The 16,214-nt window shown below is 32.9% G+C and overlaps 3 protein-coding genes across 9 annotated transcripts; all 3 read right to left on the bottom strand.

Annotated features, from left to right (window-relative positions):
- Positions 1 to 787: 787 nt before the first annotated feature.
- On the bottom strand, positions 788 to 3,443 carry LOC130999374 (uncharacterized). Its single transcript, XM_057924906.1, has 5 exons — positions 2,498 to 3,443; positions 2,197 to 2,428; positions 1,481 to 1,693; positions 1,176 to 1,400; positions 788 to 1,092 (listed from the first exon to the last, which is right to left on the bottom strand). The coding sequence occupies exons 2-5, from the start codon at positions 2,230 to 2,232 to the stop codon at positions 925 to 927; spliced, it is 642 nt and encodes a 213-aa protein (XP_057780889.1). The 5' UTR covers positions 2,233 to 2,428; positions 2,498 to 3,443; the 3' UTR covers positions 788 to 924.
- LOC130998748 (uncharacterized) lies at positions 2,269 to 3,970 on the bottom strand. The gene is made up of 5 exons (XM_057924157.1): positions 3,586 to 3,970; positions 2,758 to 3,522; positions 2,498 to 2,649; positions 2,366 to 2,428; positions 2,269 to 2,283 (listed from the first exon to the last, which is right to left on the bottom strand). The coding sequence occupies exons 1-5, from the start codon at positions 3,968 to 3,970 to the stop codon at positions 2,269 to 2,271; spliced, it is 1,380 nt and encodes a 459-aa protein (XP_057780140.1).
- Positions 3,971 to 7,045: 3,075 nt separating this feature from the next.
- LOC130999386 (uncharacterized) lies at positions 7,046 to 10,803 on the bottom strand. Of its 7 annotated transcripts, XR_009093487.1 has the most exons (6): positions 10,550 to 10,797; positions 10,329 to 10,450; positions 9,035 to 9,119; positions 8,438 to 8,541; positions 7,956 to 8,022; positions 7,046 to 7,435 (listed from the first exon to the last, which is right to left on the bottom strand). XR_009093487.1 is itself a non-coding variant. In XM_057924919.1 (5 exons), the coding sequence occupies exons 3-5, from the start codon at positions 9,042 to 9,044 to the stop codon at positions 7,220 to 7,222; spliced, it is 330 nt and encodes a 109-aa protein (XP_057780902.1). In that variant the 5' UTR covers positions 9,045 to 9,343; positions 9,592 to 10,450; positions 10,550 to 10,803; the 3' UTR covers positions 7,046 to 7,219. The 7 variants fall into 7 exon arrangements, 3 of the variants coding, with proteins under 3 accessions (XP_057780902.1, XP_057780903.1, XP_057780904.1); XM_057924919.1 differs by lacking the exon at positions 7,956 to 8,022 and having other exon boundaries at positions 9,035 to 9,343; positions 9,592 to 10,450; positions 10,550 to 10,803; XM_057924920.1 differs by lacking the exon at positions 7,956 to 8,022 and having other exon boundaries at positions 10,550 to 10,799.
- Between the last annotated feature and the right edge of the window lie 5,411 nt (positions 10,804 to 16,214).

Genomic DNA, 16,214 nt, shown 5'->3' with positions numbered 1-16,214 from the left:
GGCTAGGGCGTCCTGTCCTGTGTAAACATGGTGTAGCTTCTTTGAGGACCTCAAACACTCCTTTGAATCCCTACCGTCGTTTCTACTGTTGTAGCTTTCGAGGGGTTAGCACAATTTCAATTTTGTGTTCCTGTCCATTTATCTCAACTATTTTGTACAACAATTGTGTTTTTTGTTGGTTTTTAGTCAAATGGTGATTGTGGTTTGTGGGAGTGGGTGGATCCGGAGTTGAACGAGCACTACAAAGGATGCATCGAAAAGTTGAAGCTTCAACTGAGCAGAGGAGTAGGTGGCTCAGGCGACAACTGTTGGCACATTCAACCGGGATAGGTTGGTGGTTCGCCAAGATGAAATCCAGTCAGCCATTGTGGAGCTTCAATTAGCGAAGGCCAAAAACGAAGAACTTGAAGCTATCGTAGGTGCTCAAGATGTGAAGGTTCGCACATGCAAATGGTTTCTCTGCTTTGTTGCTGTGGTTATTGCTTTTCTATTGAAGATGAAGTGATGTAGGTTGGGGGTAGTTGTAGTATTATGTAGGCCATTGAAGACTTAGAATTGTCTTCCTTTTGTGAATTCTAGTATGGCCTATGATTATTAAACATTTTGTTGTATGTTAGAAGGCTAAAAATGTCGTTCTTTTGATTGCTAATAGACTTCATCTTCTGTGCTTTATATCTTTGTTGCATATCTTAGAAGCAAGGATAAATTTTGAAGCATAAGTATAACAGGAAATCTAAAATACTGCAAAGATGAAGGGACAACAGTTAGCTATTTAAAGCTAATTCTGGAGATGAACAAGTTAACTTACAAAAAAAAGGTTCAACACTTAGCTATTTAAAGCTAATTCTGGTTCACAATAACAACGATTCAACATGTTCACCATTTCCTTGAGTTTGCAAAATATACAAAAAGTTGCATTTTCATTCACAGTTCTTGGGTTGAGGCTTCTTCATTCCTACTTTCTTGTGTTGTTTCAACTCCAGTGACAACACTATTCTGGGCAGTCGAGGTATTCCCACTTTCTTTGTTCTTGGAAATTCTTGGTTTCTTGTACTTTTGAAACAACATCACTTTCTTTGATGAGCTCGAACCCTGGAAACAGTTGCAGTCTATATAGATTAGATTTAAGCCAAGAATCAAACTTTCATAAAGCAAAAATATATACTACAACTTACATGGTAGAAGGTATTTCCAGTGGGCTCGTTGACGTAAACACCAATCCCTTTAAGAGCTGCCCCTCTACCCTTGTATTGAGTTGATCCACTTTTTATTTTCGTCTGAGATTGTGGGTCAGTTGCAGTCTGCTTACTTGTGGAAGTAGCTTCACTTGGGTTGTTGCCTTGCTTTTCTTTGCTTCCTTTTCGAGGTGCACCATCTTTGGAAGGCCTTCCTCTCTTCCGCTGTTGGATATGGAAACAAATGAAGTGTCAATCAAATTTAGCAAAGTTGTACAAATTTAACATAGTATAGAAAGGTGTACCTTGTTAGGGTTGGGGTTTTCGATGGCTGCAGCAATACATTTCCTTTTGTTATGCCCTGTCTGCTTGCAGTTGCTACACTTGATTGCTAGTCCATGTTTGGTCATCCTTCCATCATTCTCTTGAGGTGCCCGAACCCTTTTCTTCTTGGGACGTCCAGGCATTCTTGTTTTTGGTGGTGGTTTAACAACGGCACCCTCGACTTCAGGCCACATCTTGTTCCCAACAATGGGTTTAATACCAAATTCATACCCCGAAAGATAGGTGGCCACAGTGAAGTAATTAGAAACAAAATCAGCGGGATGACGGTCCATGTATCTGATGGCAGCGCAAGCATGCTTGCAAGGGATACCACTTATATCCCACTCTCGGCATGAACACGTGTTTTGCCCATTTATGCTTGTTTTCACATGCACAACAAAGGTGTCACCTTCATAATGGACTTGGAAAGTATCATGCATGGCTGGAAGTGCCATGCAGTATGCACTAGCCATCACATTTCTCTCCAATAGTTTTGACACATTCGGAGTAAGTTTATTGATAACAGATGACATGGCTTTGAATTTTTGAACCTGTCTAACCATCAAAGATGAACGGATTTCCTCTAACATATGAATTACATGCTTCCCCCTAGTATTTAATATGTACCCATTGAAACATTCACTTATGTTGTTATCGACACTATCACTTTTAGGTTGACTGGATATGAATGCCTTACAGAATTTCTTGATGTCCCTTGACATGAAATCTTCATGCGCCGCGGCACTCTCTTGCTTCAACTCAAGAACTGCTACTTTGAACTCCGCTTCATGCGTTGCATACACAGCCCTAAAGAACAGATTCTTCAGTGTCTGGCCCTTGTGTTCCTTCTTCCAATTCATGTATACATGTCGGGCGCAGTTCCTGTGCTCAGCTTTTGGAGCCAAAGCAGCAACGGCATTTGCCAATCCCTACATACAATGACAAGAATTTTAATCGGTTATTCGCAACAAAAATTAAAATTAAAAGGGAATCAGTACCTTCTGTTGATCACTAATGAAGGTCCACCCACTGCCATCTCCAATATCTAAATCCTCAAGAAGACACTTCAAAAACCAAGTCCAGCAAACTTCATTCTCAGCCTCAACTACGGCCCAGGCAATTGGAAACATATCATTGTTTCCATCCTTGCCTGTTGCACAAAGGAGATGACCGTCGAGGTATGTTTTCAAAAAACATCCATCTATGCCTATGACAGGCCGGCAACTCTTCTTGAATCATTTTCTCAAGGCACTCAAACCCATATATAGTGCTTTGAATACACTATCTGCTTCAAGAAGAAGCTCATAGTGCCCCTCACCATCAACCCTTCTCAAGTCCGCAATATAGTTTCTCAAAGAACCATAATGTTGCTCTATGGAACCTCTCACCATTTCTTGTGCAAGTCTTCTAGCCTTGTAAAGCCTATCTTTGGGTACTCTCACCTTGAACCTCTCTAGAATATCTGCCCCAAGATCTTTCACCCCTAAATTGTACCTGACTCTATAGACATTGAGGTAACGTTTTGCAACCCACTGTGAGCTTAACAATTTATTACTCATTGCCTTAGCACAGTTATGGTCACCCGCATAACTTTTTATAAAGAAGTTACCATTACCCTGCAGAGCACTTGCAAACACTTTCCAAGGGCAAAGAGGAGTACACTTTGCTAAAAGTTTCTTCTTAGAAACAGCCCTAAACCGAATGTACCTACCATTTTCAACTGCCCAAGTGGTTAAAGCCTCTCTACACTGAAAACCATCCTGAAAGTGCATTCCTATGACAATTTCAAGTTTGCTATGGTCACACTTCGGATCATACACGAGTCTTTTTTTTCTCAATCGTGGTTCAAAATCAGAATCACTCTCCTCAGACACAAATTCATGGGTTTCATTTTCATAATCAGACGCATAGGTGTGCTCTACATCGGCTTCAAACCCATCATTCTCATTCAACAAATCAAAAACACTATCAACTTTTTTTAATTTCTTCCTTAATTCAATATTTTCTTCATCAGAAATGTAGTCTAAATCAGCAAGACTAACTTCTGACAAATCACTTTAACTAGGTTGGTATTCTTCCTCACTACTGTCACCCCAATCCATGTTTATTACATCTTCAATTTCAGAGAATGTTGCATTTTCTAAATGTCCCCAGTCATCTACATCTCGAGGAATATTAGATTCCTCATCTATGTCATTCCTACCCTTGTCTTGCAAACCCTCAAATTGACCCTCAACCCCACATTGCCCCTCACTGCCATAACCCTCAGTCTGACTACCCTCACCATCACCATCACAGTCACTCTCACTACCCTCAGCATCGCCCAAATTCCCCTCAACATCACAATCAGTAGCCTCAACATCATTACCCTTAACAGTCCCCATTTCCTTTGGTTGTTGTTTGTCATCTGTAACTTTTGTAGCTTTAACCCCACCCTCAACACAGACTGTAATTATCAAATTCTTACCCATTGTTGTTAACATATTCATGACACAACTATCATCTACGATTACTATATGTCTTTGAGTGGTAGGGATTCGATAATAAAGGTTTTCCCACGACACATACCCTATTTCTTTCACATACTCAACGAGATCAAAATAACCAAAACGATCAGGGTCTAACCCTATTTTGGTCAGAAACTCCCCTCCCATATAGTGTTGCTTGGCTTCTTTGTTTATGAAGCGACCCCCATGGCATATGTGCAAACCAAATTCAGAACTGCACGCGATTCACACAGAAAAAAAAAAATTACGGACATGCACTTTCAAAGGAAATCATACAGAAGTCCAACAAGGCATAACAGTAAACCCTAGCTACAATATTAATTCGAAGGCGACAACACTGACAAAGCATACCACAAATATTGTATTCAAGAATGCGACAACTCATTCTAAATAATACAACTTGTATTGCAAATAAGCGACAAAGCATACCACAAAAGTTTTGAAGAATCAAACAAGGAGTACCTTTTCACCATTTTTTACACCTTGGGACCACTTGGTCACAAGTTTACTGACTTGTGCTTCGAAATGGCAATAAACAAATCAAACACCTGCGAAACCTTTAATTTTGCTATGAAATTGAAGAACGGGCTTTGTCAGTAATCTGGGAATCTAAAGATTAAGACAAATGAAAAGGTGGAAATGAAAAAGTGGAAGTGAAAAAGCTGGAAACGAAGAGACGAAGACAAGGGAGGGTTTGGCGTGCCTTTTCTTCTGCAGAAACGACGTCGTTTCAACTTCCGCACAGTTGGACGCCACCTATACGCCATCTGGCCGCCAGCTTGCTTAAATGTAGACACGTATGCAGAATTCCTATTTTGCCCTTGCCGGAATTTGAACGGAATAGCTAAATCAGATTAAATTGTAAGTTTGGTATTTTGTATTACAGACATTGAAGTATAGTACCCAAACCAGAATTTGGGTATAGTTAAGTAATTTAGCCTCCATTAACCCTTGATTTAAATGTTTGAATAATAAGGCACAAAATCTATAACCTGATTACTTTAAAACAAAAATCTTATTTTATGTCTATAAATATATTTAAAATTTTATTTTTATTTTTTATAAAATACATCCGTACATTTTATTTATATAGGGAAGAAAAATATATTTTTCATATCTAAAAACTTAATTTGTTTTAGTTTCGTCAAAAATAATAATAATAATAATAATAATAATAATAATAATAATAATAATAATAATAATAATAATAATAATAATAATAATAATAATAATAATAATAATAATAATAATAATAATAATAGATCAATTATGAAATTAGTAATGCATAAATGAAGAATTTAGATAAAGAACAATAGATGATATGGTGTTGAAATACATTAAAAATCTTTAATTATGTATTAAATTTATAATAATCTCAATCGAGTGAAGAATTCATATAAATCACATCATTTCATATTGATTTTTTTTATAAGGTTTCACTAAAGTAAAACTTATACAAGAAGAAGCTCTTGCTCTCCAAATTAAAAATCTATATTTAATTGGCGGAATGATTGAGACTAATACAATTTGAATTGCTCCAAGCGAGATGATATAAGTACAAAAAAATAAAATAATGTAATAAAATCATAATAGAAAGAAACGAAAAAAGAAACATGGATGTCATGTACGTGACAGAGATAAAATATGGAAAATGAAAAAAAAATAGTTTTTTTTTTAATTAATTTTGAATCTTTAAATGATTATTTTAAATTTATTTATTATTATTTTTATATCAAATTAAAGATCTTGACAAGATCTTTAATTTAAGATATATATTGTATATTTTTCATAAACTAAATTTAATGATATTTAGAAAAGATTTGAAATATAAAAGAAAATGAATGAGAGAGAAATTTGACGCCAAAAAAACTGCTGTTAAAACTGCATTTTAATATAAGACTAGTATGTCCACCCGTGCGATGCACGGCGAACATCGAAATAAAATGATATTTTAAATAAATAAATATAAATATTAAATATAATCAGAATATAAAAAAATTCAAATTATTTTTTCTAAAATAATATAATCCACCATAATTTTCTCAATAAAGAACCTGAGTCTAAAAATATACTCCCTTCGTCCACCAATTCATGTCCTACCCATTACTAACTATTTATATATTTCTTTTAATTGGTGGATCCCAATAAACAATACATTTTTTCTTAAAACCCGTGTTTCCTCCCCTAGGTCACGAATTAGTAAACGAATGGAGTAATATTTTAAATTTATGAGTATGAATTCTCAAAACAAATCTTTTGTGATACATAACCATTATTATATGCATAACAATAATTATAATTATATATATATATATATAAAATATTATACTCTTATGTAACATATTAATAAAGTACTTTCATATTTTAAAATTTCATAATAATGTTATTTTTCTAAAACTTTCATTTCCATTTGTTAGCTTTTTCTAACTCAAACTAATCCATAATGATATTTTTTATACTAAATTTATATATTTAATACAATTTAAATTATCCAGTGCTATAATTTGATTGATACTTATTTATGTAACAATATTTCTAGTATATAAAATTGCAACAAAATATATTTCAAATTTATTATATATTTTTTTACTATTTTAAAAAGGAAATAGATCAATCAATTCCTTATTATAATAGATAAAATGTTTAATTTTAGTTTCAAATTTCTAATTTCTAATTTCTAATTATAATAAATAAGAAATAAACAATGTAATATATCTGAGACATTAATTGAAAAATATTCTCAACAGAAAAGCACTAATTGATAGATATTAAATCAGCAGCCCATGTAAAAACAATTAGGTATAATAACCAAAATAAAAATTACATAATTACAAAACTAAATAAAAACAATATAACCATAATTTTATTTCTTCAGGGCATTCTGTTTCATTTGTCTTCCACTCTGCTTCTTGCTTCTTTCTTGTGTATGTGTGTAAAACATAGTCTACAATTTTATAGTTTATTATTCTGCTTAAGACCTGTACTAATTAAATATTTAAATCTTATAATCCAATGTCAACAAAATTAAAATACAATAAATTCTACTCCTGGAGTATTACCTTGAAAACCAAAATATTTCATTCAACAATACAAACTTCATACGAATTATACCTAAAATTAACTACAAAATACCAAGTATCAAGTATATTTTATCAAACGATTCAAAATTTATCAAATACACCACGCTAGGATGAATGATGGTCTTGCACTTCTTCACAACAGGTCATACAGGCTGGGCACGAAGATGATGCCCGCGTCGGGCCCGACTTTGTAGTATTCGGGCAGAATCCCCCAATACAGGGCAAGCCAACCTTCCTTCATGAATATGTGCCTCAGAGTCCACACCAGACCCTTTCTGTAAACACGAGCTCTACCACCAGCTCCTTCCAACTGCATTCTACGCCTCACAAGATCCGGGGGGATATGCCACTGCACATACATATTAGAGCTCCAAACAAACTCTAGGTTGCCACACTAACAACTTCAGTAAGTCACACGATATCATAATGGCAAAACAAATATCTCAACAACAATTCTCAATAACTGGTGAGTTATAATCACAGAGCAATTCACAAAACTTAACCTAACTGAGAAGCATAAATCAAAGAGGACACCTCTCACAATTTGAAAACTCCAAAACATGGCTCACCTGAAATTAGTCACCTAATATTGGAGCCAACTGCATATATGGAGAGCCAAGTTATTTAGCAAAATCAACCTTTTTCCAAAATATCCTTAGAAGGTAAAGTTTGCTCCAGAACAACTATATTGTATTAGTTTTTTTATAAAAAATTCACATTGCTAGATTATACTGTCTGGACCTCAAGCTCTAGGGTCAATCTGATTAATACCGGAGGCTAGATTCCATCCGAATTCAAATATCAAAAACTGGAGGTTATATGCCATACTTTAAAGTTTAGATAGGAAAACATGTGATCAGAACACTCACTTGTTGATGATGCAGCTCCTGAAAGACTCCCACATGAAAGCTTGCTAGAATAATTGATTCTTGAGGCCTGAGGTCAATAGATTTAGGAACATGTAAAATCTAAATTTACATACAAAGCTCATTTGTCAAACTTACTTGACTATGTAATAGTATTTTAAAATTAACCTATCAAGATGAACTATTATATCCTACTAAGCTGTCAATAATATCTTGAAACATCATTGACTGAAAAACTAATAACCAAATTCGGACAAACATCCTACATAAGCAGCACATATTCAGTAAGTAACGAAGTGGAATCAAGAATAATCAAACAAATTAAGTGAAAATATATATACCAACCCTTAATGGCGGTACATATAAAACTCTCAGAGGAAACTATGGATTTTGAATCTGTCAGAAATTGTAAGCTTCAGAAAATATGCAAGGATCTCCCTAGATTGAAATCCACATTAAAAGCTTGAATGAAAAGATATAATTACCTTAAGGGCAATAACATCATTAGGATTGTTGTTCACATAGTCTTTGAACACCTGAGAAAACCCATCCTCACCTGCACACCCTTTGATCTGATACTTTTCTCCACCTTCATGCATGACCAATCAAAAGCGGAAAGAATATCATTTAGACATGCATCTAATATTTCTAGTACAACCCTTAATATATAGTTATATACATGTAACATGTGATTTGTTGCACTACTTTCTCCCTTGACATTTATTAATCGAGAAGACTAACTCTCTTTTCATTACTTTTTTGGTTAAGTTTGCAAGCAAATAAAAAGCATTAAAATTTATTTTTTATATATGATATAAGTTAGTGAATACTGATTAGTACTTTACAATAAAATTTCTCAAAAAATGAGCTTTGTTGTCCTCAATATATTTTTGTGAATACGGACTTTGTTGTCATTAATATATTTTTGTTGTCCTCGAGAATCTACATAATTTCCAGCTTATCTAAAATGCATGCAAAGAAATGGAGAAAAATGAGAATTGATAAAACAAACTACCTTAAAATCATCAAGAGAATGATAAGTATACATGATACATAAATAGCAACTTATACCTTTTACTTACCTGTTAGCATGGTGGTTATGATTTCTTACTCAAACGGCATAGCACCATAACCTCAACCTCAAGTATCTCCAATAATGCTGATATGCTTTCATATTCCATCAAATAAAAATGGTAAAATACTCTTATCATAAACATAAAATATTATACTTTTCAAACTACAAAGGTAACAACAACTAAGGTAGTCATCTGAAAAGGTAGAGCACGTATCAAAAGAGTATTATGCATAAATTCAAAAGCATAAGCTTTGGTAGAAAACAGAGTCTCAGCGAAAGCTAAGTGGTAATATTCCAACTTTTCGGATAATATAATCTGATCAACAAATTCCTCCGGTGAATTATAAAATTAGAACTCAAGCTACCAAATAAAAAATAGTAATAAAATTTAATTGTCATAAAACAGTCGCAATAACAGTATTCTAACAAATCGAAAGTGAGAGAAAGAAAAACTCTAATCTTGAGGCCAATAGTGAGAAAGCCAAGGACAGAGTAAGCATATAAGTACAGAGATGAAGATACGTGGTGAAGCTCAAGCTCAAAGAATGAATATAATTCAGTTACAGGGAATCTACAAATTCCTTCAGCAAATCATTAATTAGTTAGAACTCAAGCTACCAAATAAAAATAGTATTAAATTCAGTTGTCATAAAATTAACATAAAACAGTCGCAATAACAGTATACTCAAAGAATTCATCAAAGAGAATATAACTTAAAAAATATATAATATGCTTTAGTGGAAATCGTGGGTCACTCAGATAATATTGAGATCAACAAGGTGAAAGTCACATCAAATAATATTAGAACTACTTATCTTCCAAATTTCAATTGCTGAATTTTACTGCCAATAATTACAAATTATAAGCACATAAGAATCAATCATTAGAGGTACATATGGACACTTCCAGGAGCATAATACATACCAACAACCTTCTTTCAACTTTATGCTCTAAAAAATCATTAAAACATAAGTCCAACAGTTATGTGTGAAGAGTGAAACACCTCTAAAAAGAACACTGAAATAAAAAAGGGAATATAATCCTTGAACCATAGCTGCCGCTGGTGCACAGAAATACACCAACACGGTACCCTTCCAATCGGGGAATCCGCCGCACGTGGAGGGCTGCATCAGCCGACGTTCTACATTGCAGTATTTCAAGATGATTAACATTGAACCACCATTTTTGATGTTGGTTGTTTTCAAACCAAAATCCGATCTTGATTTTAAAAATCCAATTTCAAAATTTCAATTTAAATTTTAATTAACCCACGAAAAAATTGAGATTGGTTTTGCTTTTACCGTTTTGGGCGACAGTGGTCTGATGCGGCGGCGCTAGGGCAGCGATTTACAACAGAGAAATGGCGGCCGAGTCTTCGATTGAGTTTGGTGAGCTATGGAATAGCGATGAGAGGTTATGGAATCTGGAAAAGAGTTGACGAAAGGGGTTTCGGATATTGAGAATTTTTCTTTAAAATCATGGGAGAAGAATAGAAACAGAGAAAGATTGGTTTTGCTTTTACCGTTTGGGAGACGTTGGTCTGAGGCGGCGGCGCTAGGGCGGCAGTTGACGACCGAGAAATGGCGGCCGAATCTTCAATTGAGTTTGGTGAGCGATGGATCGACGAAGAGTGGTTATAGAATTTGGAAGAGAAAGAGAGTGGATGAAAAGGGTTTCAGAATCGTGGAGAAGAATTCAATCGTGGTTAATATTAGTTTGAAAGAACGTGGGAGAGATAAAATCTGGCGCTAAAATTTTACCGTTAAATTGGTGTTTTATATAATACTAGTACCTCCATTCGTGCGATGCACGACGAACATCGAAATTAATAAATATATTTAAATAAATAAATATAAATATTAAATATAATAAAAATATATAAATATTTAATATAATCAACATATTTCATATACAAACATAGAAAAAAAAAGTTGTAAAAAGTAATGGAGAGAGAAAATAACATATTTTAAAAAAAATATATAATTTATTTATTTTAAATTTATTTTTGTTGATTTTTATATCATATTAAAGATCTTTTTACGAACTTAAATTTAAGATGAATATTGAATAATTTTTTCATTAATCAAATATGACGATATTTAGAAATAAAAATAAAAATAAAAAAGAGAAGAGAAAAAGTTGATATGAAGAGAGAAAAAAATAATGAAAAAATTGTTGGAAGAAGAGAGAAAAAAAAAAAAAGAGGAAAAAAATGGAGGGAAAAACTACTCTTTTATATATTATATAGATAATATATATAATAATAATAATAATAATAATAATAATAATAATAATTATTATTATTATTATTATTATTATTATTATTATTTACGTGATTGTTACCACTTTTACATAATATTTAATTAATTTAAATGTCCTAAAAATTAAAAGCCCAAACCTAATTAGTCTCCATTAAAAGTCCAAACTAAATGAGAAGCCCAAATAATATTTATAAAAAGGTCTGGTGAGGGATATGTCATAGCCGCTTCTTCTCTGTTTTCTCTGCAATTCGCAGTGCTATTATTGTTTTCTTCTTCTACTTCTTTATCTTCTACGATTCATCATCTAATTCTACTCCTTTTTCTAATTTGTATATATATTAGGTGTTCAAATTGTAATTTTCAAATATCATAAGGTGGGCTGCATTTGCGGACTCAAATATGGGTTTTTGATATTTACCATACAGAGAGAATAAATGTAGCAATGGATTTTGGGTAGCAGTTGGAGCAAAAATTCTCCATTTTTTATTTTGATTTTTGATTGGAGATGTGATTTCTTCCGATCTGTTTTTTATTTTGTTCCTCTGCTTTGATTTGTGGTCTATCAGAAGGAGAATAGAAGAATAGGCAGATGGATTAAATGATTTTGCAGAGAGGTTGAACGACTTTTTTTTTTACAGGGATGATGAGTGATTGGGTTTTGAACAATTGAGAGATGAAATTGTTGTTGTTTTTGTTGTTGTTTCCCAGCAGTAAGAGGAAATTTGAAACAAAATAGAGAGAATTCGTGTTTTGCATATGAATGGAAGAAAAAGTTTGACACTATTAAATTGAGAAAAACGTGGGAGAGAGAAAGAAGAAGTTTGATGGAAAGAGAAAATATGGCGGTAAAATTTTACCGTTAAAACTCCTTCTTTATATATAATATAGATATAGATATAGATAGATAATAATAATTCAAAGATATATTATTACGGAGCCAAAGTCAGCTCGTTTCTTCAAGGAAAATGGCAGCAGCAGCATTCTAATGGAACTGTCCAGAAATTTATTAATTTATATGAACATCACAATTTTTAAATGAAATTAGGTATGAATTCCTGCCAAATAATTCAATATGAACATTTGCTCCACATTTGAATTTCTCATCAGACTTTGCCGTATGGTTCTTGGCAACACAAATACCTGTTTTAATTATCAAGGATAATATTGGAAAAGAAATCCTTATCAGATCTCTTCAATAATTTAAATAGTGCTAAAACAATTTTAATAATCAGATAGTGGAGCACTTGCTGGAGCTCTAAGTTCAACCACAAAAAAATACATACATTTGTATATAAACTCATGAACTTTAACACGTATAGTAATAATAGCAAACTAATTTTTTTTGGGCATTCCATCAATTTTAGGCATTTTATATAGTTTTAATTAACACAATTATCCTTAAATTAATTATAAATGGAAGAATATAACAAGCTAATCAACTTTTGTAAAACAAATTTCTTTTATAATATAAACATATATCTATATATTAAAAAAAAAAACTCAAAATTTGGGAGGGGGCTTCAGCCCCCCTTAGCCCCCCTGGCTACGCCCCTGGGGGGGCTCGAGCCCACAAACGAGCCCCCATTGCTGATGCTCTAAGTGTGAAAGAATTGGAGCTAAGTTCAACCACAAAAAAAATACATACATTTGTATATAAATTCATGAACTCAACATGTATTTAGCTTATATATATATATATATATATATAGGGTGCGGTTATAGTGAGAACCACACTTATCGTGAGAACATAAGAACCATTAAAATCAATGCATCTACTATATAAATTAATGCATTCGCTATTAAATTTAATGCATTCGAAAATAATAAATTTTTTGCCTCCTTCAGGATTCGAACCCAGGATCTGCATTCATCCACCAAGATGATGCATCCACCGTAGATCTTGATGATCGAATGGTTTAAAATGGTTCTCTGTTCTAATTTTATTTAGTGGTTCTTATTTGAACCTCTCCCTATATATATATATATATATATATATATATATATATATATATATATATATATATAGGGTGGGGTTAATGTAGAAACCCCCCTTAAGATGAGAACTAGGAACCTAATCTAAACCATTGATTTAGAAAAAATAGATGGCTGAGATTAATAATACAAATGCACAATTTAATTAGTAATTTAAATATAATTAAAATTCTAAGGGTAAAAATGTAATACTGGAATTCTAAATTAGTCACACGATTTCTTATTCCTAATTCATTTTGAATTGTTGACTTTTATCTTGGGTTTCAAGGTGCGTGGAGCCGCCTATGCACCTCCAACCCACCGATCAAAACTGTGGACGACGATCGAAACGGTGCAAGTCGAAGGTGGTTTCCGGCGTTGTACTGTGCAAGTAAAGGGTGGTTTCCGATGCTGATCTGTGCAATTCGAAGGCTGTTTCCGGCGTCGATTTGTGCAAGTCGAAGGCGGTTTCCGGCGTCGATTTGTGCAAGTCGAAGGCGGTTTCCGGCGCCGATCAGTGCAAGGAGACGGTGGAGGCGATTGTCTCGGAACTGTGCAAGACGAAGGCGATTCTATAGCAGGCGGAGAAAGGCACGCATTTCTATGCATCTTTGGTCTAAGGCCGCGACGGCGACAGAGGTGTTTAACACATCTGACCGCGACGATTTAGCTTTCCGTTGATTGATTTAGTACCGGCGGCAACTGAATCCGGGTTTTTTAAGTTTTTGACATTCATCTGCACTTTGAAATTTAGTTTGCATAGTTCCTTGATTGAGTTGCACAGTTTCATGTCTTATTGCTTAGTTTCTTATTTTGTTGCATAGTTCGAAATTCTAGATGCATAGATTATAATGCATAGTTAATATATCTTCTTGCACAATTAAATTAGTTTTTGCTTCGTGTGGTCGATCTGAAATTTGCTCAAGAACTTGATGGAATTTGTTTAGTATAACTGGTGTTTCTAATTTTCATGATTAAAACGTGTAATTGAATAGGTTTGAGAATTTGATGAAGCTGTCGTTTGTTTCGAAATTATTGAACAGTAATTTCTTGAATGCACAACTGATTGATTCAGGTGCATAGTAGGGATTGAAATTGAGTAGTAGGTTTCGATGTTGTGTAGGTGTATAAGTTTTAGTAGCATACTTGAAGATATCCTAATTGCATAGTTAGTTGATGAAGTACATAGATCATTTTTTGGCTTGTATTGCATATATTATAATTTTGGATGCGTAGTTTGAGTTGCATAGTTGGAAGTTGAAGTGCATAAATGATTATTCGGGTTGTGTTGTAGAAGATGAAATTGTAATTGCATTGTTCATAGATGGAGTGCATAGGTCCTTTATTGATTCGCAATTCATAGATTAAATTGTATAGTTGATTATTGAAAATGCATATATGAAATTTGACAGTTGGTTTTCAAGTATTAAATAGCACATTAGAGTTTCAAAATTGCATAGATGAAATTATAATTGCATAGTTAATTGTACAAAATGAAGTGAAGAACATAAAAAGTATTTAATTTCTGTATTACATTTCTACCATTTTAGTAATTTTAATTACATTTAAATTATAAATTAAAATGTGCATCTGTACTATAATCTCAGTCCTCTATTTTACTTAAATCAGTGATTGTTATTTATTGGTTCTTAGTTGCAATGCAACTAAAATCTACGTATAAATAGAATGAACTGCATAATTAATTGTGCAAAAAAGTAAAAGGGAATGCAACTAAAAAATTAAACGTGCAACAGTAGGCATATAATTATGCAACACAATAATATATTATGCAATTATATAATTTACTTATGCAACTCATATATATTATGCAAATAAATTTTAAAATAATATTCATTAAGTCTTAACGTGCAATACAAATAAAATAAGGCTCTCTATAATTATAAAATAATATTCACCAAGTCTTAGTATCTATTATTAAGTATAATTAAAAAACAAGAAGAAAAAAAAACGGCACTAACAATTTAATCCAATATTTAAAAGTATTTAATTAAATAAGAATAATATATAAGGACTAAAATATCCTTCTAGTAAACAAAAATAAAAAAAACGGTAAAAGGGAACTAACCAAATCAAAAAAGGCGGCTATTTAATAACAATCAATCCTAACCACTAGATCTTCAATTTTAAAGGCTAAGATGTGGTTCCTAGTTCTCATGTTAAAAGAGGTTTTTATTAGAACCTCTTCCTATATATATATATATATATATATATATATATAGGGTTGGTATCAAGTGAGAATCTAGGATTTTGTGACACCTAAGAATCATTATAGACCATTGATTATTGTTAATCCAATGGTTCTCATAAATAGATGAAAATTAAAAACTATATAACATACCAAATTCAAAAGCAGCGATTTATTTGAGTAAGGGTTAATAGGTAATTATAATAGTGAATAAAAAAGGATAGATTTTGTAGATTTAATCAAATCCCGGTTTTACAGCTTTGACTAAAGGGAGAAATTCATTGCTTGGGTAAGTATTGGGTCTTTTCAGCACCCATTTGCCCTTTCACCTTTTTGTTTTTCTAGTCCGCCATTAACGACCAAGAGGAAGATTGTTCAAGCTCCAAGGTCCGGTGATTCATCCTCAGAATACCGATATTCATCTAAATCGGTATAATCTCCGGCGATTGAACAAGGTTTGAGAAATTTCTCCGTCATTGTTTTTTTTTTGTTTTTCTCACCGTCTATGTTTAGATGAACAAATATTTCGAACAAAAGTTTCAAATCCGGTGATGTGGAGGTATAATTGTTCATATGCGTAGGTTGTTTCATGGGATTGAGTTTTTTTTTTTTCCTGCCGGTGGATTGTACCGTAGATTTGTTGATATGAACATTATATCTTTATTTTATAAAATTATAGATGAATATATGTATTTGTCACAAGAGAACGGGTGTTGATATTTTGTGATCTGTTGATATGGCGTCGCCGA

Source organism: Salvia miltiorrhiza, chromosome 8, assembly GCF_028751815.1.
Source record: "Salvia miltiorrhiza cultivar Shanhuang (shh) chromosome 8, IMPLAD_Smil_shh, whole genome shotgun sequence".
Taxonomy (NCBI): Eukaryota; Viridiplantae; Streptophyta; class Magnoliopsida; order Lamiales; family Lamiaceae; genus Salvia; species Salvia miltiorrhiza.
The sequence above is the reverse complement of the archived record's forward strand: the minus strand, read 5'-3'. Positions and strand labels throughout refer to the sequence as shown.

Coding starts and splice junctions, on each gene's coding strand:
- LOC130999374 (XM_057924906.1), bottom strand. CDS start 2,232: ATGAAGATTTCATGTCAAGGGACATCAAGAAATTCT. Junction 1,694..2,196: donor AAGGGACATCAAGAAATTCT/GTAAGGCATTCA, acceptor GTTGGGAACAAG/ATGTGGCCTGAAGTCGAGGG. Junction 1,401..1,480: donor AAAACCCCAACCCTAACAAG/GTACACCTTTCT, acceptor CATATCCAACAG/CGGAAGAGAGGAAGGCCTTC.
- LOC130998748 (XM_057924157.1), bottom strand. CDS start 3,970: ATGGGTAAGAATTTGATAATTACAGTCTGTGTTGAGGGTGGGGTTAAA. Junction 3,523..3,585: donor AAACATGGATTGGGGTGACA/GTAGTGAGGAAG, acceptor TTGCTGATTTAG/ACTACATTTCTGATGAAGAA. Junction 2,650..2,757: donor ATTCAAAGCACTATATATGG/GTTTGAGTGCCT, acceptor TTTGTGCAACAG/GCAAGGATGGAAACAATGAT.
- LOC130999386 (XM_057924919.1), bottom strand. Junction 7,436..8,437: donor ATGATGTTATTGCCCTTAAG/GTAATTATATCT, acceptor ATGTATGTGCAG/TGGCATATCCCCCCGGATCT.